Here is a 25271-nt window from a genome sequence, read left to right as displayed (position 1 = left end):
AATCCTGCTTTAGAGGGTTTTTTTTTTCAAATTAAATTACTGTACAATTATCATTACCATATATGCACCCAAATGCTTACTGTCAAACTTATGATTCCTGGTAAGTGTTAACAGCATTTTCTTAGACTTTGTTGTTATTATTTTAAAAATTAGAAGTGTTAGTCAGATGGTAAGTTCCTTGGAGCAAAGTCCTGCCATCTTTATTTGTGTGCAATACCACAATAAAAATAATATACTGAACGCTATCATCCTGTCTGCCTCTTTGAGTGATGCCCACCTAGATTCACCTACTTCTTAGCTCCTATAGTACACTAATATTTATTATTAGCGTCTTGCATATAAATTGAATCCCAAAACATTTTACAATGTTAATGTAGGGCCTGATTATATTTCCAAGGTCCATGCATGGATATGCTCCTCCTGCATAGAAGAGGAATTGGCTGCTTCTGCAGCATTGTTCCCATTTTCACTGGACCTTGCAGAGGGCTCTCCACAAAGAAATGCAAGGAAGGAGCAGGCAGAAGCAGAATTTGGCCCTCATATTTTTTGGATGAAACACAATGCTAATGGCCCCAAGGATCAGTTAATCTAAACACTTAACTTGTGAGTGGGGAAAGAAAACCTCAGTGTTACATTAGTTAGTGTAGTAGGTGACATTGTCCATAACACAATGATCAACTTACAGGCTTCAGTCCTTCATCACTGTAACTGTCTATTAAGGGGGCTCTTTCAAACAGCATGAACAGGTGTGCTGCTGACATCTTGGCTTTGGCATAGTCTGGAGTAAATGAACTGGTCTGTCCTAGTGCCATTGCACCAAATACAATAGCTGAAAATACCCTGCGAGAACAAGACAAGAGAGAAAATAAAAAATATCAAATAATGAGGTTGTGGAGGAAGGGGTGTAAACTATTGGGAAGGGGATGGCTAGAGTTAAAAATAATAATAGTTGTTAACTATCATTGTAATGAGTAGTCTTGTACCATGAGTAAATGTATCCACTTTTAATAAAGTGAGAAACAAGCTTCTGTTCCAAACTCAGTGTTTCCTTTATTTATTAATACAATTGCTAACTTTTGGCAGGATCCCAAATTTTAGCAGCAGGGAGACAGGTAAGGACTTACGTGAGATTCTGGATATTGGGAAGAAGGCAAAAGGAGCATCTGCAGAAACAGCTAAAACATGGATTGCTGCGTATGGGTGAGGGAGTACAATGGGGCTAAGCTAAAGTGACCCCACCCCACCACCATGCTGCGCCTGGATCTAAAACTGTGCAGGGGAGAGAGAGTCTCTCTCTCTCTCTCTCTCTCTCTCTGCAGGGAGGAACCAATCAGAGATTCCAGCCAGTAGGAGCAGCTGGAGTAGCTTTGACTGGACTTTCTCTGCTCTGTGCTGATTGGCTGTCTGCTCCAACCCTTGTCCTCCCTCACAGTCTCTTCACCTCAGCTTCACTCCAAACTTCCCCATTTTGCCCACTTCTCCCCTACTCTGCCTCTCTCACGTGCTCTCTCTTTAATGCCTCCGCTTCCTTCACTTTAATTTCCATTTAACTGATTGCCTCCTAATTCACCCTTTCCCCTCCCAACCTGCAAAAAATTGTGGAATTCACATGACATTGCTGCCATTACAGTGTTCACATGCTTGTGTGTTCTACCTCTTCCCCCACCCTCTGTGTCTTATCTATTTAGACTAAGCTCTTTAGGGCAAGGACTGTCTGCTACTGTGTCCATACAGTGCCTAGAAGAATGGGGCCTCATTCTTGGTTGGCCCTTAGGCATTACCATAATAAATGTGATTAATAATTAAAAATTAATAATTGGTGCTATTTGGCGTATCTGAGTATGTAAGAGGGATTAACTTTCAACAGTGGTTAGCCAATTATCCCAGCCACAAGTACAGTTGTACAGGGATGTTTTGGAAACATGTAATTGTAAATTATATCCAAATACGTCAATGTAGTAACCACAAGAAGGCTATTCATTATCTTATTTAAAAAAGGTATCTTGGGTAGGTCAAGAAAGACAACATATTAATCGTAATCCACCTCCAGGGGTAAAATGCTGGTCCCACTGCCATCACTAGCAAACCTCCCATTGGATTTCACCCAATAGATGTGGATTCAATTAAGGGCTCTACCACAGATCTCTTGTGTGACTTGGCAAGTGTGATGGGGCATCCACCCCACACTGGCCTGTGAGGGGATAATGGATCCCTAGGGTGGCTGTTTGAAAAGCAGCCAATAGGAGTGGAGCTATGAGGCACAGCCAATCAGGGCCTGGCAGGCCCATATAAGAAGAGCTGCAGGGCAGAGGAGGGTCAGTTGTTACCTGGAGCTCAATGAGGGAGGACTGGCTGCCGTGCAGGTGGAAGAAAGCTAGCACTCTGGACAAAGCAGTGCTGGGCAGGAACAGAGGAGTGAGAGAGAGCTCCTGGCTGACTGGCAATATTGAGGCCCTGAGGTAAAGGTGAAGAAGGTGCTGGGGTTGTGGGGAAGTGGCCCAGGGAAATGTACTGAGAGGTTGGAGGGGATGCAGCTGGGCCGGGACCTGGACTAATGGGCAGGCCCAGGTTCCTCCCTCACCCATGCCATTGAGGAAGTGGCTGGAAAGTTGGACTGCAGTACTGGCCCCCAGAAGGAGGGAGTGCAAAGTATGCCATGGCTGGAGGGCCGTGTTCTGAAGAGTGACAAGGGTCCAGGAGGAGAAGTGATGGCGGGTGAGACACCACTGGGAGTCGGCGTACCGACCTGTGGAGCTGAGCTGCAAGATTACCAGCAGGAAGTGCTAGCATGGTGAATCCCACTCTGTCACACATGGCAGAGAATGCAGGCACATGGTTGCCTCTGAGGGGAGGGGGCTGAGTGAGAGACTAAGATAATGTTGGACAGCCACCCCTGATACAAGGGAAGTGGGAAAGGCTATAGCAGAGACACTTAGGTCAAAGGAGCTGCATGTGTGGAGGCCTTTTTGGTGGAAGGCAGGTGTACCTTCCCAGGCTGGACTTCAGAGTTGCCGCTCCCACTGAAGGGGGTTGATGAGTAACCAAGGGGGATCCAGGCCCTAATGAGCCAGATCCTGGAGAACCAGCAACAGTGGAAGACACAGAGACACTTGCACAAATGCCTGAGGCAGTTGATGGAAGAGCAGCATTATTTGCTCAAGATCCTCCAGGAGGGGAGCAGGGGCCAGAGGGCCTGGGGCAAGAAGCGAGGCCCCAGGACAGGAGGCCAGAAGCCCGAGCAGAACAGTCTTACACTTGTGGGTGGAGGGGACACTTTAAGAGAGATTGCCCCTACTGGGATAGGAGAGAGAAGCCTTATGCACAGAGTGGGAAAGAGCGACAGCCCGGGAGATTCCCACCTGTGAAGCGAACAGGGAGGGGATGGGCATGTTGGGCCTCTGGGCAACAGAGGTACCTGCAGAGGGAGTGCCCATACTGGAGTGGTAAGGTCAAGGCTAGCCCAGGGGAAGGGCCTGAGCAATGGAAGGACCATGGGAGGCCTCTGACCAAAGGGAAGCAAAGGATTTCTTATCTGTGCAATGAGGAGGGCCGTATCAGACGGTATTACCCCCTTAGGAGAAGGCAGGATAGAAAAGGGGTGCCTGGGAACCAGGTGAGACACTTTATGGAATTTGCGGGACACTTTAGGATATTATGAATACCAATATTGTAAAATTGCAATAGGTTATGCCAGATATGCTGTGTAAAGTATCTACACAAATATTATAATTTGCCAGGTATGATAATCTCATTTATGTGTTTGTATCACCTTTGCATTGTAAGTTATATGTATGGTATGTCTGTAGTTCCAAACTTGTGCTGTGCATCTGGGTGACACACCCAGACAGATTGGCATTAGCACTGCCTAGCCTGTTTGGCAGCCCATCAAGGGACATCGGCTATACAACTGACCCATTGAGAGAAGACAAGGGATACACCTTATGACTCAGCAAGGCATTCAGGCGCATGCCTATGGACAGAACTCTAAGGCTTCCAGGCCATGTGCTGGGCAGCTTGTGTTTGGAACAAAGGAAACCAAGCTGCATGGCAAAAGAATATAAAAGGCAGCTGCATCTTCTCCATTTTGTCTTCAGTCCTGCTTCTTGTCTTCATTCCTGCTTATTAGCTCTGGAGTAACCTTTCTACAAACAAAGATCTGAACAAAGGACTGAATGACCCATCCAAGCTGTGGATGTATTCCAGAGGGACTTTCAAGCCAGCAAACTCACCAGTACTACTAGGAACCTGATGGACTTTGAAGTCTTTGTATGTATGTGACTGTTTTACCATTTAACATCTCTCTTCTTGTTCTTTCTTTTTTCTTTATAATAAACCTTTAGTTTTAGACACTAAAGGATTGGCTGGCAGTGTGGTATTTAGGGTAAGATCCAAACCCATACTGACCTGATAACGTGGCTGACCCTTTGGGATCAGAAGAACATTTTGTATATGTGAGCAGAGTTGTTTAAATAACTTCTCACTGTACTGGACCTAGGTGCTGATTGGGAGCCAGAGAACTGGAATGCAATAAAGGGGGCTGTGTGATTTCTTGTGTTGCTTCTTGATAACCAGTGTAGGGAATCAGAAGCACAGTTGGTGACAGGTTGGGGAGTTTGACTTCAGTGTTACTCCCAAGACTGGTGGGTATCTGCTCTCCCTTTTGCAGCCAGTCCTGACCTTGGCATTTCCAGTGAGGGCTGCCCTAGGCACTGTGGGTCACACCAGGCTAGGTCAGGTGGTGGTGATGACTGGGCATGGAGCAATCTCCCATGCCCAGCAGGAGGTGCTAGGGAGATGGTGGATAAGATGACTGGGACGGAGAGGACCCAGACAGACAAGGGAACCCACACTTAAGCAGGACAAGCTGTGGTAGGGACTCAGACCTTGGGAGAAATGGTGCTGGGAGAGCCTGCAGAGCCAGGGCTAGGTGTTATGGGAGAAACTGAAAGCCACCGAGCAGGCCTTGCGGATAGCACAAAATAATGCAGAGGTGCAGAGGGAAATTCAGAGACATGGAGCAGAATGGCAAGTTGCTCCTCCTGGTAGAAAACCTGAGGCAGGAGAGGCATGTCCTGCAGGCACAGCTGTGGGGGAAGCAGGGAAGGTAATTCCCCTGCCCAGGGCAGTTGGACTTAAGGGGGAGGGTGTCTGATGGGGCATTTCCCCCCCCCCCACACACACACACACTGGCCTATAAGGGGTTAATGAAGCCCTAGGGAGGCTGTGTGAAAAGCAGCCAATGGGAGGGGGCGCTATGAGGGGCAGTCAATCAGGGCCTGGCAGCCCATATAAGAAAAGCTGCAGGGCAGAGCAGGGTCAGTTGCTCCCTGGAGCTCAAGGAGGGAGAATTGACTGTTTTGCAGGTGGAAGAAAGCTAGAACCCTGGACAGAGAAGTGCTGGGCAGGGACAGGGGAGTGAGAGAGAGCTCCTGGCTGACTGCTAAGTCTGGCATGCAGAGGCTCTGAGGTAAGGGTGAAGAAGGTGCTGGGGAAGTAGCCCAGGGAAATGTACTGAGCAGTTGGAGGGAACGCAGCACATGGCTGCCATCTACAGTGTCCCTGGGCCAGGACCTGGAGGAGTGGGCAGGCCTGGGTCCCCCGCCCCTGATCACTGAGGAAGTGGCTGGACAGTTGGATTGCAGTACTGGCCCCTGGAAAGGGGGAGCGCAGAGTATGGCACAGCCAGAGGGCTGTGTCCTGAAAAGGATGCTGTGGTCCTTGGATCAACACGAGTCCAGGAGGAGAAGTGACAGTGGGCGAGACACCACTGGGAGTTGGCATACCGATCTGCAAGATGACCAGCAGGAGGCAGTAGTGTGGTGAGTCCCACCCTGTCACACCAAGTCACTCAGACCCTGATCTTGCATGTAGGTATGCGCTGCAGCAACCAAGAGCTGGCACTTGCAGAATCAACACCATATGAGCTCTCAGTGCCCCACTTGTAAAATAGGGATACAATAATACTTTCCTCACATGCCTTTTTTGTCTTTCTATTTTGACTACAAACACTCTGATAGAGACTCTAGCTAGCCATGTATAGCATTTAGCACAAAAGGGCTCCAATCTCATTTGGGGCCTGTAGGCACTTCACTAACAGACATCAGAAAGGCTGACTATTGAAGCTAAAATTATAACATGTTAAGTATTAGGGCTGGTCTACACTAGGAGGAGGGGTCGATGTAAGATACGCAACTTCAGCTACAGGAATAGCGTAACTGAAGTCGACGTATCTTATTTCGACTTACCTCTGGTCCTCACGGCGTGGGATCGATGGCCGCGGCTCCCTCGTCGACTCCGCTACCGCCGCTTGCCCTGGTGGAGTTCCGGAGTTGACGGGAGCGTGTTTGGGGATCGATATATTGCATCTCGATGAGACGTGATATATCGATCCCCAATAGATCAATTACTACCCGCTGAATCAGACATACCTTTAGCTATAATTTCAAAATACTCCCTCCACTATTTCTATTTAGTCCTTCCTTAAAAGCCAGTACACAACATTTGAGACAAGGCACATTGAGAGCTATACCAACGTCTACCAGCATTTCATATATAATTAAATGAAGGCCCTCGTTGACATGTTTATTAGGAACATTGCGACTTGGAAAGATAACAGAAGTTATCGATCTTAATGCAAGATGAAGGCCAGTGCTGCAGGTCAGCATGTAGACAAACCATGGTCTACGTATTATTGTTCTTCTAGTCCTCCTGGTTTTACCTTCATAAGGTTATTATCCCCAGTATATAAAACACCTTCCCCTGTATGGACAAAAAAGAAATTGCAAAAAGACACTTACAGAAACACACTTTTAAAGTCCATGTATCCATTTACCACTAGATAGGCACCAAACCGAAAACATGCAGCATGGGTAAAATACATAATTGCTTGTGTAAGGCCAAAAGTAAATCCAAAGATATGTGCCTTCTTCACAGAATTTCTGTAACGAAGAACGAGTATTGTCAGATAACATATACATACATAACTGTATTTTACTTTTAGTATTTATTCCTGAGAAGATGCTGAGAGCCCTTCACTTCCATTGACTTCAGCGGGAATGGCAAGTGCTCAGTACTTTGGGATGAGGTCATTCCCCAACCTCCTGCAGGACTGGGTCCTAAAACAACAGTATTCTTGTATGTTTTAGGATCCCATGTGCCTGCAAGAATAAATCAAAAGGTGGGGGTAGGGGAAGAAATCACTATAGCTGTGATCCCAATCACATCTGACAGGAGCAATTGTTGTCCTACCCTATAGGGTCCGAACATTATTGTGTTAAAATTATTTTACAATCTGGTATGATTACAAGTTTCAAGGCTTTAATTAAACAACATATTTTTGAAATTGTACAACCTCACAGCACAAGAAGGAAATTATTAACAAGTCCTGATTCTGCAGGGAACAAAACTAATCCCAGTAGAGCAATATACTGTTCTTTGTTTTGCCTTGAGCCCCAACCAAACTTTTATGTCAAACATGATATGATGCTTTATATTGCCTGTATTGTTAGGCTGATGAAATAGCTTAACTGCTCAGTGGTCTACTATTGAAACTACTATACAATTTTGGAACTTGCTCCTTCAGTCCTTACTAATGCAAAATTCCATTGGCTTTAATAAGAGTTTTGCCTCAGTATACAATGCAGAAGTGCACATAGACACACAAAAAACAGGAATCCTGGTTGCAAGAATTGCTAAATGAAATGCTCAATTTCCAGAACATAGTTTCAAGAGAAGTAAAATTGATGAGGACATACCAGGAACTGCAATAGCAAATACCAATAATACCATAGAGGGTGTAAAAAGAAAAATCTCATTTAATCAAAGAATAGAAACAACTATGGTTATGATGGCTTGTGTTTGTTTGAAGCAAAAGATATTGTATATTGTCAAAACTGGGTTTGATATAGGAGATTTTGTGATGCACCAACAGAGAATAAATTGTTTTAGTCTATTAGTGAACATTTACATTCAATTCTAAAACAAAGTAAGTTTGATTTTTTTTTAAAGTTTATGTCTATTACCTATATGGTCCTTGCAAATTTTGTCCATACATAAATTCAAATTTTCTTTCCTGGGTCAAAGTAACAACAGTTCGAATATTTTCTATGGCTTCAGTAGCAATCTGTAATAGAGAGCATATGCTCATTAACCGAAAAATAAGATCACACTGCAATTTCTAATTCTGACCTGGTAAAAAGAGCTTGGGATAAATGCTATAAAAATCACAGAATTAAATTTTCAATAGTGACAAGTGAGTATTTGTGTTCACTTCTACACGGCCTGGAGAAGGTGGATGCTCAGAATTTTCTGAAAAATCAACCCTATTGAAGGTGTCCTGAATTGGATATCCAATATTACTGCTCACTTTAAAAAAAATATGGAAGATTTTCAAAGGCACAAATGGCAGTCCTATTGACTTTATGCCTTTGAAAATCTTACCTTGAGGCCATAATAAATAGAATGGGGTGGTATTTTAATAAGTGGCTAAAGGACTTAGGCACCCAACATCTATTGAAAGGGGACTTGGCCGGTTAGTCCCCTAGATGCTTTTGAAAATCCCACCAGGAATCCGTAGTTTATTAAGGGAAATGATTTAATATGAACAAGACTTCTTATATCAAAGTCAAAGTATAAGAATGGGTCAGAACAAAGGTCCACCTAGCCCAGTATCCTGTCTTCTGACAGTGGCCAACGTCAGGTGCTTCAGAAGGAATGAACAAAACAGGTAATCATCAAGTGATCCATCCCCTGTTGCCCATTCCCAGTTTCTGGCAAACCGAGACTAGGGACACCATCCCTGCCCATCCTGGCTAATAGCCACTGATGGACCTATCCTCCATGAACTTATCTAGTTCTTTTTTGAACCCTGTTATAGTCTTGGCCTTCACAACATTCTCTGGCAAAGCGTTCCACAGGTTGATTGTGTGTTGTGTGAAGAAATATTTCCTTTTGTTTGTTTTAAACCTACTGGCTACTAATTTCATTTGGTGACGCTTATTTCTTGTGTTATGAGAAGGAGTAAATAACACTTCCTTATTTACTTTTTCCACACCAGTCATCATATCTCCCCAACTCTATCATATCTCCCCAACTCATCTCTTTTCCAAGCTGAAAAGTCCCAGTTTTATTAATCTCTCCTCAGATGGAAGCTGTTCTATACCTCTAATCATTTTTGTTGCCCTTTTCTGTACTTTTTCCAATGCTAATATATGTTTTTGAGATGGGACGACCACATCTGCATGCAGCATTCAAGACATGGGCATACCATGGATTTATATAGAGGCAATATGATATTTTCTGTCTTATTATCTATCCCTTTCTTAATGATTCCTAACATTCTGTTAGCTTTTTTTGTAGTATGGCATACTAATAGTTAATTTTAAATTTTAGTTAAGATTCCCCCCGCCCCACACACACACACACCCTGCTGTGAAGATAGATCATGCTACAAGGTAGCCTGGGAAAAAAGTAGCAGAAGTATTCAGAATTAGGAAAGAAAGTAACAAACAGGAAAGGATTAGCAAGAGTTAAAAGTCAAATAGTTGAGGGTGAAACCCCACAGCAACTAATTCGGCTCTGTATTTCCAGAACTCCTGCTTCTTCCACAGTTATTCCTGAACACTGAAGTTAACGTGCAATTATTTGGATGTGTGATTAATTAAAAATTACTATTATGCAGAGGAAAACTAATTTCATAAAACAAAAACTGTAATTTCTGAATAATCAGTGAGGCTCGTTTGAATTGCTTCTGTATTATGCAATCATGTAATCAAAAGTACATTTCCTTTTTAATTAAATTTATTCTCATTTAAATCTGTATAATTGCTCACTCATCAAATTACCTTATTTTAACAGTGACAAATGCTTAGTAACCCACTGAAGACTTCAGGGCTCACAAATCATAGGCCTCCTACACTAAACAAAAGATAACTGAAATGAGTGTATTTAACTTTCATCCTTCAGCTGAATAAGACAATAGAGGATAAAAGCTACAGTTTAGCTGGCACATTCCCTCATTGGAGTCTTTTTTCCCTAAACAAAAGCAGAATAATTGCCTAGATCAACTAGATATAAGAATATGTAGTGACAAATAGTTTAACAGTAAGGGTTAGATACTGAAAGTGTTACACAACAGGCTCATATCTAAAATAACAAAATTTAGGCAGCCCAGTCCAATATCAGGCTCCTATGCAAAGAGAAATATGAAGTTCCCGTAGGGCCTACTGGAAATTTGCACCCCTTTGAAGGGCTGCTCTGAAAAGTCACTCTAAAAATGCATTAATGGAGCTTTGTCTTTCACAGACTCCAGGTCAAATTTGCTCTGCTTAGAAGTAAATATATATATTTTTTCTAACTGCCAACCCTGTAAACTCATCTTTGGTTCTGAGTTTTCTTTGTGGTTTATGCATTTGTAAGCAGGGTCTGAATGAGCTCTCCCCTGACATCTAGTGATGAGCTGGGGAAGAGGACTCTAGGAGCTGACCTTGTTTGCATGGACTCATCCACTCTGTGTAGGTGAGCAGCAGGATGGAGCTGCTTTGCGCAAATGACCACTTTTGGCGGGTGTTGAATTGCAAGTCACTTTGTTATTGGGTGCAGGGGTAATAAAGGTTTGTTATCCTTGTTGTGTGAATCAAGGGCAGCAGAACTGTGCTTGGTATGCCCTGATTGAGGGGTTCATCCTCAAATGAACTGCACTTGCTAAGCCGGGGGTGCCAAAGCCTGGTAGAGATGAGAGAGGGTGTGGTCAGGTTTTTGTACATAGTGGTGTGGGCTCTGCCTAAGGGTCCTAGACACCATTTGACCCCCCAATCCTCTCCATTGTGTAATGACAGAGCTGATTAAGACTCAATTGAGAGTCTTTTGTTGCAGCTCCATAGAGCTGAAATCACTGAAAACCAGGTCTAAGCATTAGATCTGCTATGGGACAGTCTCTGATGAGAGAGACTGCCCAGCCTGCACTAGCAGTGAGGCTCCCCTACCAACAGCTGAAATCACTGAGAGCTGAAATCACTGAAAGATGTGTTAGATGGGACCTCAAGACATCCTGAGCGGAGTGGCCGGTGGAGTGGTGTTACAAGTGGTAGTTCATTCGGGATATCAACTGGGAAGTCTCTGAAGCTCGCGACACACTTCTTCAGCTAGGGGAAGTATGTAATCCATGCCTGCTTGGTGTGGCACTTTGTGCCCCTCTGGTGCAGCTAGACCAGCTAGAGATTGATCAGCCTGCTACAGCTTTGGCTAAGATAGATGTGTCTTTTAGCGTATGCAGTAGAGGCTCATGCATTAAGCACTAAAGGTCTCAGGTTTGATCCCAGCTGACAATGACTGGAGTCCATTGACGTTACACATTATCACCAGTAACCTGGACTCAGCTGAGGTGCATTGTAGTTGTAGCGAAGGTGCAGTTGAAATACACACCTTTGTATGCCTCAAGGTCAAGAATCTCCAATTAGAACTTAGCTAACAATTCCAGGGCCGCCCAGAGGATTCAGGGGGCCTGGGGCGAAGCAATTTCGGGGGCCCCTTCCATAAAAAAAAGTTGCAATACTATGGAATACTATATTCTCGTGGGGGACCCCTGCGGGGCCCGGGGCCTGGGGCAAATTGCCCCACTTGCCCCCCCTCTCTGGGCAGCCCTGAACAATTCTTTTGACAATGCACAAGGTAGAAAATAATGTAACAGATTTGTCTACTGGCTGCGCGTACAACTCTCTTGTGAACAAGGAAAAATGTAAGTGAAAGCCACACATGGCTAAGAAATTAATGGTTAAAACATAGGCTTGGGGTTCACGTGAACAATGTTTTGTCGCTAGCTCTACCAGTCGCTTTTGTGACATTGGGTAAGTCACCTCAGTTCTTTGCCAGTTTCCTTTCCTGTACAATGGTGATAGTCACTTACCTCGAAGAAGTACTGTGAAACATAATGTGTTAGTTTGTAAAGTTCTTGTAAAGCCTCAGAAGGAAGTTGCTATAGAACTGCAAAGTATTATTATTTCCTGTAAATATAAGATAGGTAGCAGGGATGACTTGAATCCTCTCAGCTATTTTTTAAAATGTCTCTGGAGGAAGGGTTAACAGATGAATACCCTTAACAAGTTTCAGTGGCAATACTCCAGGAAATATTAACTGGCTATCTGACCTTGCCGAGAAACCACTTTAGAGAAATGTACGACAAAAATCCTGTCATTGAAAGTAAAAGGAGATTTATCTTTTTGTTTATGTGAAAAAGCCTACAGGTAACTTTTGAGAACCCATAAGAACATTTTCTGGTTGGCTTGGAAGGAAAGAAACCCACTCTGAGCAGCTTTCCTATAAATATGACATGAAGCAAGGAAAGAGAGAAACTGTGAACAAGACTTCTTATATCCAGAGCCTTTAGCTGAAGTCATCTCCTTCTCAACTGTGTGATCACAGTAGGATGGTAGGAAGGGGAGCATAGAAGAGGCAGGACATAGCTAGGCTATGAAACATGCTAAGATACATGTTGACACTGACAGAAGTGCTCACAAAGGGTATTTCTACACTTTGAGCAGCTCAAGGAAACATACTAATGCTAGCTCTGATTGAGCTAACACACTAAAAATAGAGTGTAGCCACAGCAGTGTCAGCAGCAGGAGGGGCTAGCTGCCCCAACTGCATGCCTGTCACAGACACTTGGCATGCATTCGGGATGGCTAACCCCTCCCACTGCTCATACTGCCATGGCTACACTCTATTTTTAGCATGCTAGCTCAATCAGAGCTAGCGCAAATATGTTTCCTCAAGCTGGGAATCACATCCCAAATTTAAAGTGCAGGCATACCCAGAGAGCTATCCTTTGGGTGCAAAGTTAGGATCCTCAAACTTGTAAGAGGTTAAGAACAGAGGAGTGATAGAATGGATGCCCTGTTCCTAAAGGAGTTTTGGAATGAAGTGACTCCCACCTCTTTCAACTTTTCCTTTCAAAAATTTCTTTCAACCGTTTCTTCAATTTTTATTTTCCTTTTCCACCCAGGAAAGGAAAGAATGAAAAAAGGAACTTGTGGGTGGTATTAGTTACACTGTCACTATCATGCATTCTTGCTTCTTCGTTGGTGAAGATGTACATACAGTTTCACACAGACAGAGGTATTATGGAAGAAAGGGGAGATGTGTGCCAAGCTGAAGAGAGATGAAACCAAAAAAGCAAAAGATGCTAGAAAAGAAAGAAGGGACGGACAAAAAATAAAGAAAAGAAAGAAGAGGTATGTGATCCTAAGAGCTTAGCATATTCTGGGTGTTACCACAATGTAAATAATATCAATTAATAGTAGATGTTTTCAGTTTTGAGCTCCATATCTAGCAGATACATCAACATATAAAAAGAATAGAATACTACAATGCAGAATTCAACTTCCCTAAAACAGAATATATTCTTGATCCATTACTAAGCCCTGTTGAACATGACTGTACAGTAGAATATAAAAAGAGAGATGAACTTCACTGGAACCCACCTTTCCTGAAACTTCCAGTTCTTCTTTATCCTTTTTTGCATGTCCAGACAACATTTTCATTTCAACTATTCCTGCTATGGCAATGACTGGCACAACGGCTAAAATCAAAAGAGTCAGCTGCCAGCCATAGACCAATGATATAATAATTCCAGTTCCAAGGTTAGCTATGTTTTGGGTAATTAAAGCCAGTCTGGCACCTGTAGCCTGGAACAACAAAACCCAAATAAAACAACAGTATTCCATAATTTTGCATAAAGCAATAACATAGAAATTAGACATGAAAAATATTTTTGAACTAGACCATCTCTAGAAACCAGGATTATTCCCCAGAGTATTATCTAGTTTAGTTCTACATGTCTCCAAAGTTGGAGTTTCTGCATATCCTTTGGAAGCTCACTCCATCGTCTAGATCACCTTCTTCTGCTGCTGATCCATCTCTCTCTCTAGTTTCCATATGATCACTTCAGATTCTAAATAGTAATTTATAGACTCCGCTAAAAAAGCTGAACAGGGAGTTTATAAATCTCATATTTTTGCATTTACAACTATAACTTCAAATCTGCCAGGAACATGTCGGAATATGCGATTGCCTAACTGATGGAGGGGGAGTTTGAACTAACCATTTTTTCATCACTTAGATCCCAGTACAGCACAACACTTAAATATGTGCTTAACTTTTAAGTATGTGAGTAGGCCCACTGAAATTACTGACTACTAAAATCCTTAAAGTCAAGCACAACCTTAAATGTTTTGCTGGCTTGGAACCTTAGATACTATGGTCATAGGTGCTACATACATACCTAATGAGATTAGACTGATAACTTTAAACAGACTCCTTGAATAAATAAGTTCATAGTTAATTGGAGTCGTAGGCGAGATAACAGCACTGAACAGTAATAAGACTATAAGCACTAATAGTTCACTAGAATATTATATTGTAAATATATATCATGTTCTCTATCATTATAAAATACATTGGTGTGACATCCAAAACCTTTCAATAAATAATAGTTTTCAATTGTCACCAAAATTAGGATTGCCATAAAGCAAATAAAATCCATAGTGCAACATTACTATATGACAACCCAAATATGAAAAATGCCAAAACAATATATATTACATACTCCTTTCACTTGTGAGGCATCATTAGCAAGTCTTGTAGTTAATGCTCCAGTGTTGTTTTTAGGGTCATCAAACCAGCTGATGTCCTACAAAAATGACATGAAACATGTTTACTAGGATCTGAAAAACTATAGTTTACTTTCCATAAACCACAAAATAAAACAAATGAAAAATTAGGACTGCAAAAGATAATTGAATTCAATTTGGATTATAAGAGGAGTGTATGGAGTATGACTTGAAACTTTAAGGTATTTTAAACACCTAAACAAACAAGGATATATAAAACTCTGGAAAGCTAAATACATATTAATCTTACCTGTCTAAGCATTGCTTTAAATGCCATGAATCGAAGCCTCATTGTAAGGATCTCTCCAGCTTTGCCAAACGTGAAACCCTTTGAGAAGAAACAGAGTGGTTATTACATAATTACAACTATTTTGATGTTATCAGATAAGCACACAAATATCTGTATCTACAAAGGCAAAAACATTGTATAGATTACACAATATTTTAGCTATAAACAATTTAAAAAACTTTGAAAAGACAGTTACTACTTGTGAGGGATAGCAGATTTAGAGCACAGGGATTGAAGTCCTTCATTTCTAAATAAAAAGTGTAAAGCAAAGGCACATTTTCCTACATTGCTCCACTAATGTGCTTCAGGGAGCAATTTTCTATCACAACTACATGGGTCAGTGACTTCAAGGTAAAAGGCTCAGAGTGAAATCCTGGCCCATTGAAGTCAATGTCAAAGTTCCCATCAACTTCAGTGGAGTCAGGATTTCACTCTCAGTGCCCCCATTACAAGTCACTTAAGCCATCTAGTCCTAACACATCAACAGTGCTTCAGCTAAACTTATTTTTAGTCACAAGCATGAATCAGTGTAATGTCATAGGAAGTAGGTGATAAATGGGACCATGACAATGAAAATGATGGGGAAACATGTTATTGCCACTTTTTCTGTCATGACATTAACTTTTGTCAGTAGCATTATTGTCATAATTTTGCTTATTACCACACTTTCTACAACTGCAGCCGGGAAACAGCTCTACAAATCTACTGCAAATATTTGTTCTCAGAATCTACTGAAAACATTTCTACAGCGGAGAAATTTTATAGTATTTCAATATAAAACCTGGACACAACTATATATCAGTTCCTCTATGTGATATAAACCAAAATTACTATGGCACTTTTATAGTGAACAAATTTATTTTTCTAGTTTTAATTGTTGGAAACTATACAGTAATGAAGTCAAAAAATTACCACAATTATGTGACTTTAAAAAAAAAAGTAACTGGACACATTTAAATGTACATCTTAGCATGCATACTGTATAAACATCTTATGAAATGGATACATCTTTGTATTAATTTCTTCTCACTAGTTTGGGAGTGCCATATCACAATACACTTCTACCCTTCATATGTTTAATATATAACATCATCCCCAAATTTATAAAAATGATAACTTCTATTGCAGGTCAAACCTATTATATATATGTACACACATATAGTTAAATTTTCAAGACTCAGGCTCTATGCTGCATCCATATATAAAGAGACATTTTTATAAACAAAATGGGCAATTGTACCAACAGATACCTGCTTGTGCATGCAAATACATGTTTTATAAACATACACGTGCTAACATGTGTGCAGATACTTTGTAGGTGAAACTTTAGCATCACGTTTTGAAAATGTAGGGGGATTTCAATTATCCCCATATTGACTGGGAACATGTCACCTCAGGACAAAATGCAGAGACAAAATTTCTCGATACTTTAAATGACTGCTTCTTAGAGCAGCTGGTACGGGAACCCACAAGGGGAGAGGCAACTCTAGATTTAGTCCTAAGCGGAGCGCAGGAGCTGGTCCAAGAGGTAATAATAACAGGACCGCTTGGAAATAGTGACCATAATATAATAACATTTAACATCCCTGTCGTGGGAAGAACATCTCAACAGCCCAACACTGTGGCATTTAATTTCAAAAAGGGGAACTATGCAAAAATGAGAGGGTTAGTTAAACAGAAATTAAAAGGTACAGTGACTAAAGTGAAATCCCTGCAAGCTGCATGGGTGCTTTTTAAAGACACCATAATAGAGGCCCAACTTAAATGTATACCCCAAATTAAGAAACACGGTAAAAAAACTAAAAAAGAGCCATGTAAAAGAAGCAGTAAGAGATAAAAAGACTTCCTTTAAAAAGTGGAAGTCAAATCCTAGTGAGGTAACTAGAAAGGAGCATAAACACTGCCAAACTAAGTGTAAAAATCTAATAAGAAAAGCCAAAGAGGAGTTTGAAGAACGGCTAGCCAAAAACTCAAAAAGTAATAACAAAATGTTTTTTAAGTACATCAGAAGCAGGATGTCTGCTAGACAACCAGTGGGGCCCCTCGATGATAGAGATAGAAAAGGAGCGCTTAAAGAAGATAAAGTCATTGAGGAGAAACTAAACGAATTCTTTGCTTCAGTCTTCACGGCTGAGGATGTTAGGAAGATTCCCAAACCTGAGCTGGCTTTTGTAGGTGACAAATCTGAGGAACTGTCACGGATTGAAGTGTCACGAGAGGAGGTTTTGGAATTAATTGATAAACTTAACATTAACAAGTCACCGGGACCAGATGGCATTCACCCAAGAGTTCTGAAAGAACTCAAATGTGAAGTTGCGGAACTGTTAACTAAGGTTTGTAACCTGTCCTTTAAATCGGCTTCTGTACCCAATGACTGGAAGATAGCTAATGTAATTCCAATATTTAAAAAGGGCTCTAGAGGTGATCCCAGCAATTACAGACCGGTAAGTCTAACGTCGGTACCGGGCAAATTAGTCGAAACAATAGTAAAGAATAAAATTGTCAGACACATAGAAGAACATAAATTGTTGGGCAAAAGTCAACATGGTTTCTCTAAAGGGAAATTGTGTCTTCTTTGAAGGGGTCAGCAAACATGTGGACAAGGGGGATCCAGTGGACATAGTGTACTTAGATTTCCAGAAAGCCTTTGACAAGGTCCCTCACCAAAGGCTCTTACGTAAATTAAGTTGTCATGGGATAAAAGGGAAGGTCCTTTCATGGACTGAGAACTGGTTAAAAGACAGGGAACAAAGGGTAGGAATTAATGGTAAATTCTCAGAATGGAGAGGGGTAAACTAGTGGTGTTCCCCAAGGGTCAGTCCTAGGACCAATCCTATTCAACTTATTCATAAATGATCTGGAGAAAGGGGTAAAAAGTGAGGTGGCAAAGTTTGCAGATGATACTAAACTGCTCAAGATAGTTAAGACCAAAGCAGACTGTGAAGAACTTCAAAAAGATCTCACAAAACTAAGTGATTGGGCAACAAAATGGCAAATGAAATTTAATGTGGATAAATGTAAAGTAATGCACTTTGGAAAAAATAACCCCAACTATACATACAATATGATGGGGGCTAATTTAGCTACAACAAATCCGGAAAAAGATCTTGGAGTCATCGTGGATAATTCTCTGAAGATGTCCACACAGTGTGCAGAGGTGGTCAAAAAAGCAAACAGGATGTTAGGAATCATTAAAAAGGGGATAGAGAATAAGACGGAGAATATATTATTGCCCTTATATAAATCCATGGTACGCCCACATCTTGAATACTGCGTACAGATGTGGTCTCCTCATCTCAAAAAAGATATACTGGCACTAGAGAAGGGCAACTAAAATGATTAGGGGTTTGGAGAGGATCCCATATGAGGAGAGATTAAAGAGGCTAGGACTTTTCAGCTTGGAAAAGAGGAGACTAAGCGGGGATATGATAGAGGTATGTAAAATTATGAGTGATGTGGAGAAAGTAGATAAGGAAAAGTTATTTACTTATTTCCATAATACAAGAACTAGGGGTCACCAACTGAAACTAATAGGCAGCAGGTTTAAAACAAATAAAAGGAAGTTCTTCTTCACAGAGTGCACAGTCAACTTGTGGAACTCCTTACCTGAGGAGGTTGTGAAGGCTAGGACTATAACAGGGTTTAAAAGAGAACTGGATAAATTCATGGAGGTTAAGTCCATTAATGTCTATTAGCCAGGATGGGTAAGGAATGGTGTCCCTAGACTCTGTTTGTCAGAGGGTGGAGATGGATGGCAGGAGAGAGATCACTTGATCATTACCTGTTAGGTTCACTCCCTCTGGGGCACCTGGCATTGGCCACTGTTGGTAGACAGGATACTGGGCTAGATGGACCTTTGGTCTGCCCCAGTACGGCCGTTCTTATGTTCTTATGTTCTTAAGCCAGTGGGGCCCAGCTGCACCCTCTTACAAAGGCCACCCCCAACCTCTCCTTTCTTGCAGGTGTCACAGAAGAGTGAGACTTGAGATTGGATTTGAAAAAAAGGGAGTAGAGGCCCTGCAGATCCTTTTAGAAAAGGCACTGCATGTATAAGGTGCAGCCTGGAAGAAGGTGCAATGGTGGATGTGTGGAAGTGGACAAGTGATTTGACAAAGCTGGTAGCAGTGATGGAAGTCTATGTTGCACCTGAATAAAGATGTTTGTGCAAATCAGGTACACACACACACAGTTGTCTGACTTGTACATGAATATGACAGTTTCCAGACAAAAATATGTGATTCCGCATGTGGGAAAATGGGTGTGTGCACAATTTTGCATGTGGAAGTTTAGAGACTATTTTTGAAAATGTGGCAAAAGAGTTTAAACTCATTACAACGCGGGAAGCATCCTGTGGTGGAAAAAAAAGTATTGTAATGTAATATTGTTAGATTAATATCTGAGGAATTTACTTCTATATAGTCTTAAATTAAGTGCACAATATAACCTTCTCCACATGCACTTTAAGTCCACTTGGTACTAGAAGTGTACTATCAATTATTTTTCTCCCTTGTTATGTGATTCAAATACATTGAATGCTTAATATCCTTAGAGCTAGTTTCTAAAATAATGTGAACAATTATATTAAGGGCAAAATAATAAAACCTACCTGAAGGAAAAAAGTAACCAAAGAAATGATCCCAAGTGCTAAAAATAGCAGTGAATACAAGTTGGACTTGTTTCTTACAACGGTCTTGTCTGGGTCTGCAAAAACCTATTAAAGAGAATTCAAAGTTCATTTTATTTAATTAAATTATGTACAAATCTTCCCATATTACATTGCTGTATTTACACATACCCATAGAGGGCTTGAACTAGGAGTACTGGGGGTGTGACAGCACCCTCTGACTTGAAGTAGTAATAACAACCAAATATAGGGTTTCTGCTTTCAGCACCCCCCACTATAAAAATTGTTCAAACGCCCCTGCATACCCATGTACAATCTAAATATATGTATTAAACGTGATTAAAGGGATAACAAGTAAATTTGATGTTGGACCAAGATTTTTTTCTTGGATGTTTGCAAATTTCATCTAATTCTTTAGATTTCTTCCAAACGAATTATTCACCTCTACTTTCCAAAATAACCACTCAGAATCAGCAACACTCCATTAACAAACAATGGGTGAAAGAGACATCTGCACAAGATCCGGGCACCACTTAACTCATTAACATAATATTCTTTTTGTCACTGTCTGAGACCCCCTTGATTCTTTATAGCTTAAAGGTGAAACTGGTAGGGGAGAAATGTGGAAACTGTTATGAATACAATTTATTAAACTTGTGTGGACATGTGAATTTATTAAGATAATGTTCATAAGGATAAACATCTGTAATTTGAATGTTTTTTTTTCAGTTCTTCTACGTTAATAATGACCAAGAAAGAAAGAAAGAAACGGGGCTTAAATGGTCCATAAACCTTGTTTGGGCACTTTGCACAGTGATGACTTTCACCAGACATGCATTTGTGGCTTAGACACAACTTTTTATAAAATAGATTTCTATGTTAAGTTTCCAGGCATTTATTAAACTCAACAGCGAATTAACAAAATGAGTTAAATTCTGAACAATACCTTAGCAGTATCCTTTCAAGCCCCACAGGTACCTTATTGAAAACTATGAACCTAGTTTTTAAATATAGTTCTGCTTACGTGGCATGTATTTTCTGCATTTTTCTCTTAGTTTTTTTTTTTTAATTATTTAAGATAGATGGAAACTTAAGTGTAGGTGGGACTCAAAGTCAAAGTTAAAAGTGGGTGATAGTTTATTGCATATTTTGTATGAACTTACCCCTATAATTTCTGAAAATATTATTGCAAATGCAGGTTGTAAAGCTCCATTGATAATTGCAGAAAAAGTTCCAACTACAAAGTAAGGCCATTCAGTTTTGTTCATCTTCATAACTTTCAGAAATGAAACTGGAGGCACATTTTCATCCTAGAATATATGAATCTCATTAGAACAATTATGTAACACATCAGGGGTGTGAGGAAGAAGGCATGTGGATAGTCAATTACATACTCCCAGCTTCCATTCCTGGGTACCCAAAACTATTTGCTTTTTAATAACACAACTCATGAATTATATGCAGTAATTCTGTCTGTTACTCAGTACACAATATTAATACCTGAAATAAGAGACAGAAAAAGATAAATGTGTTAATAGAACAAGTGTATACTAAGTCTGACAATCACATTTTGAAACTTATCCTGCAGGGCTTACACACAAAATTCCTATTGTCTTCAGTGAGGTTGCACAGATAAAAGGTGCAGGGTTAGGACCACTTTATTTGTTTTTGTCAGTGAATTTGATGGTATTAGGTGGATCTGACTGGATTATTCATTATGAACAATTTGTTTTTATTATCCACAACTAGATCATCATTTTTATTAATGTTTGTTATGCAAACAAGTCAGCCTACAGATCACAAAGTGTTTGTAGCAAGTATGAATTCAATTATATGATATTCAGAATTTATTAGGTGAACTGTGTGAATGATTACATGGTTTTGTTTCTGCTCCATGACTATTTGATATAACCTATATAGACTGCTTCATGTAATTCTGTTTCATAATTTAGCCAATTTCTTTTCATGAGCTATGGACCTAAATTTTTTCCGTAAACTTTTAAACAAACCAAAGCCTCAGTTTGTTGTATGAATGTTCATGTTTAGCAAAGCCAAAGAGGTTATGAATATGACCAGATCAAAATGTGATTCAGAATTTACATACTTGTTCCAAATATTTTGCCCCCCCACATCCACTCAGATCTCTCAGTACTTCTGTAGACTAACTCGTTAACAAGCATCCTTATTTGTTTTTATCATATTATCAGATTTTGATCCACTCTTTGTATGCCATGTTTGCACATTATATTAACATTTATTGTTATTTTTCCTTAAGCAAGAGCCTCCCTCTTCTCCTATCCCAGACTGAGTGAGCTCTCTTCAAACTTGGCATTTTCTTATGCATTAGGTGGGACAATCACTTTTATCTGAATATTACTGTCCCACTAAGGAAACAAAGGATACTAGATGCAGCATAATAAAAAAAATATTTCCAGCAAAGACACATACAGGTTGAACAGTTTTCACATCAAGGCTATCATCCTGTATTTCTGACTTTTTGATGCTTTTTCGAGTCGATCTCCTTCTCAAGCCATTTCCTATTGATTCTTCCAGTGCCACTTTGGTGGTGTTTTCAGCTTCTTCTTCTGACTGAACTTCAGTTCCTATTGTCTGAAATGGGGTACAATAGCATGCTAAGAAAATAATTTATTAATATAATATCTTGAACTTCCAAATGATTAAACTCAAGAGTAGCCAAAACCACTATTAACTAAATGGAATAATGATCAGGTCTGAATGATATATGGTACTCTAGTGGTTATAAAACAGATTAACTGTATTTCTGAAGTATCAGAGGGGTAGCCGTGTTACCATACTTTGAAGTAACATACTTCTGTTAGTCTTAAAGGTGCCACAGGACCCTCTGTTGTATTTCTGAAGATCTTCTCTGGGTTCATAGCCTGGTTCTGCCATTCTTACTCATGCTGAGTAGAATCTAACCCCTCAAGAATGCAATAAGACAATTTGTTGAATAAAGTGCTGTTTATTGAGCTTGTTTCTTGTTTGCATTGAGTTCCATTACATTGTTCTCTTAGGCTTTGTCTACATTGGAACTTCGTTGGAAAACTTTTGTCATTCAGGTGTGTTTAAAAAAACACACACGCTGAATGACAAAAGTTTTACTGACGAAAAGCATCGGTGTGAACAGCGCTTTGTTGGCAGGAGAGCTTTCTCCTGCTGACAAACAGCAGCTACATTGAGCATCTTTTAGCAGCACGGCTGTAGCGGCACAGCGGTGTCGCTAAAAACGAGGTAGTGTAGACAAAGCCTGTAATATAAAGGAGACTTTAAAATGGGTGTAAACCAGTTACACCCATGTTAAGACCATTTCCATTGTCAGAGTGGTGTAGAAGAGCCTTAATGTAAATGAGAATCAGGCTCATTGTGAGTAAAGTTGGCAGAAGTGAGTTCTCAGTGAGCATACTTCCAAATACTGAAGAGGGGAAGCAAAATCTCCAAACTAGTGCAGAACTCTGTGAAAATTCTGGATTTAAGAGATAAAGAGGATGATGAAGATGGACCAGATTTAAAATAAATTTCTGGAACCAGATTCACCAGAGGCATGGGTAAGTTCAATAGATGGCTAAGGATTCAGAGTATTTATCAGAGCTAGAACTGGACATAATTTGTCTTTACTTTTCCTCATTTAATTTTTGTTATCTCTAATCCAATATTCTTAGGACTTTTGGCCTCAAAATTCCCTTACTCATTTCCATTTATTTGCACTGATCCTGTGCATATTTTTTTTTGAGCTTTCCCAGTTCTGCAATTTAGTGCTCTTCTGTCTCAAGCAACACTTCCTACTCTTTCCTCTACAGTTTCATTGTTGACAAAATGTTGTGAGGTTGGGGCTCTGATTGATAAAATCAAATATAAAATCAGCAACACAGAACATGATGATACTTAGAAGACAGGTTACAGGAAAATTACCTGCATGTTAACAAGTTTGTAGTAAATTCCGTTTGTTTTCATCAGTTCATGATGGGTCCCTTGTTCTGTGATGACTCCATCTTCAAATGCAGCTATAAGATCTGCATTTCGGACTGTAGACAAACGATGAGCTATTACAATGGTGGTGCGGCCTTCTCTAGCCTAGAAATGGCACAAAAGTAGATTTAATGACTACATGTACATATAGATTTTTCATCTTCAGAGTAGAGCCAGTTGAAATATTTTGACTGAAATTTTCCCATTGTAAATTATGGCTTTGTCAAATTTCAATTTTCTGAATAGGTGAACTGAAACAAAAAGCAATTTAAACATTTCAAAATTAATTATTTTGTTTCAAATGTAGATAAGAAACAATCTTGTTTCAATATTTCAAAATATTCCTTTTTGATCAAAAATATCTAAACTTTCTGTATCAGCATTGCCAATTCAAAACACAACAGAGGGTCCTGTGGCACCTTTAAGACTAACAGAAGTATTGGAGCTTAAGCTTTCGTGGGTGAATGCCTACTTCATCAGACGCAATGAAGTGGGCATTCACCCACGAAAGCTTATGCTCCAATACATCTGTTAGTCTTAAAGGTGTCACAGGACCCTCTGTTGCTTTTTACAGATTCAGAGTAACACGGCTACCCCTCTGATACAATTCAAAACACGTTTTGGAATTTTCATGTTTCAACTTTTTGTTCCAATTCAAAACAGAAAGTAATTTTGAAATGTTGAGGTTTCCAGGGAAAGGAAAACCTGCATTTTCCTACAGTTCTACTTCAAAGCACTTTACAAACATTAACTAAATGAATTCTAAAGCCCTGATTTTGCAACCCTTACTCAAGCTAAGTAAAAGCTACACCTGTAATTCTCTAAAATTTTCTCTATAAAGTTACTTCCGTTACCCACCTGATTTTGGAGTTGTCTTATTCTCACAAATTATATGTCAAATGCCTGAGTTAGCTAGTTTAAAAATCAGATGAGAGAAGTTTTTAAATGTCAATTTTAACACTAAATTCTGGAATAAACTGATACACGCATCTTATAGTCCAGCTAGAGGCTCCAAGCTATTCAGTTTAAATTCTTCACTGAACACCAATATACTTCCAGTTTGACTGTTTATTAAGTTCCTTTCTGAAGAGACACTGAAGGTGCCAATAGTAACATGTGATCTGTTCTGGGAAGAACAGCACCTAGATCTGACAACTTAATATTGTTACATAATTTTAAGGATTGAAACAATCTGTTACTCCCAATCTAGGAATAGCTTGTTTTAGCTGTATGTGAAGAGAATACTGTTGCTCTGATGTTGAAATCCACTCCCAACCACAAATTAAGGATTGGAGGAGTTAGTATCTTATGAAAAAATAATATGACACTGATAACTTGACAATTTCAAGGTATCTAAGAAGACTCCTGTAAGTTAGAAGCAAACCCTAACAGAAGAAAATCAAGTATAAGTATAAAAGAGACAGATTGTTCTCTCTGCAAAAGCAGAAACTATAAACTGAGCAGATCTTTGAGGGGGACTGGAAGGAGGAGTCCCCCTTCTCTAGACCTGAGTCTGGAGTTGAGCAACACGCTAGCTGAGGGGTCTGGAAACCTCAGCGGTCCCCAGGCAGTCTGCATGGCAGGGCTGCCCCAGAGTTCTAGGACCTGTAGGCTCCCAATTCCATGACAGTGAGAGTAGAAGTCTGAGAGCCCAAAAGATTTCCAGACTCCAGCTTTTTGGACTGCCGAGCTCCCAACTCCATGGCAG

General features: G+C 40.3%; 1 protein-coding gene across 1 annotated transcript in view; it reads right to left on the bottom strand.

The window, feature by feature from the left end:
* ABCB1 (ATP binding cassette subfamily B member 1) overlaps nucleotides 1-25271 on the bottom strand; it is a 74559-nt gene that overhangs the window by 9266 nt on the left and 40022 nt on the right. The window contains exons 15-24 of the mRNA XM_024197525.1: nucleotides 23507-23668; nucleotides 22025-22186; nucleotides 20740-20886; nucleotides 19559-19663; nucleotides 14914-14991; nucleotides 14600-14683; nucleotides 13476-13679; nucleotides 8022-8122; nucleotides 6798-6938; nucleotides 684-840 (exon numbers count right to left, since the gene is read on the bottom strand). Coding sequence (XP_024053293.1) covers nucleotides 684-840; nucleotides 6798-6938; nucleotides 8022-8122; nucleotides 13476-13679; nucleotides 14600-14683; nucleotides 14914-14991; nucleotides 19559-19663; nucleotides 20740-20886; nucleotides 22025-22186; nucleotides 23507-23668 — 1341 coding nt within the window. The remainder of the gene's footprint in view (nucleotides 1-683; nucleotides 841-6797; nucleotides 6939-8021; nucleotides 8123-13475; nucleotides 13680-14599; nucleotides 14684-14913; nucleotides 14992-19558; nucleotides 19664-20739; nucleotides 20887-22024; nucleotides 22187-23506; nucleotides 23669-25271) is intronic.

Source organism: Terrapene carolina, unplaced genomic scaffold (assembly GCF_002925995.2).
Source record: "Terrapene carolina triunguis isolate 2854851 unplaced genomic scaffold, T_m_triunguis-2.0 Scaffold84, whole genome shotgun sequence".
Lineage (NCBI taxonomy): Eukaryota > Metazoa > Chordata > Testudines > Emydidae > Terrapene > Terrapene triunguis.
The sequence above is the reverse complement of the archived record's forward strand: the minus strand, read 5'-3'. Positions and strand labels throughout refer to the sequence as shown.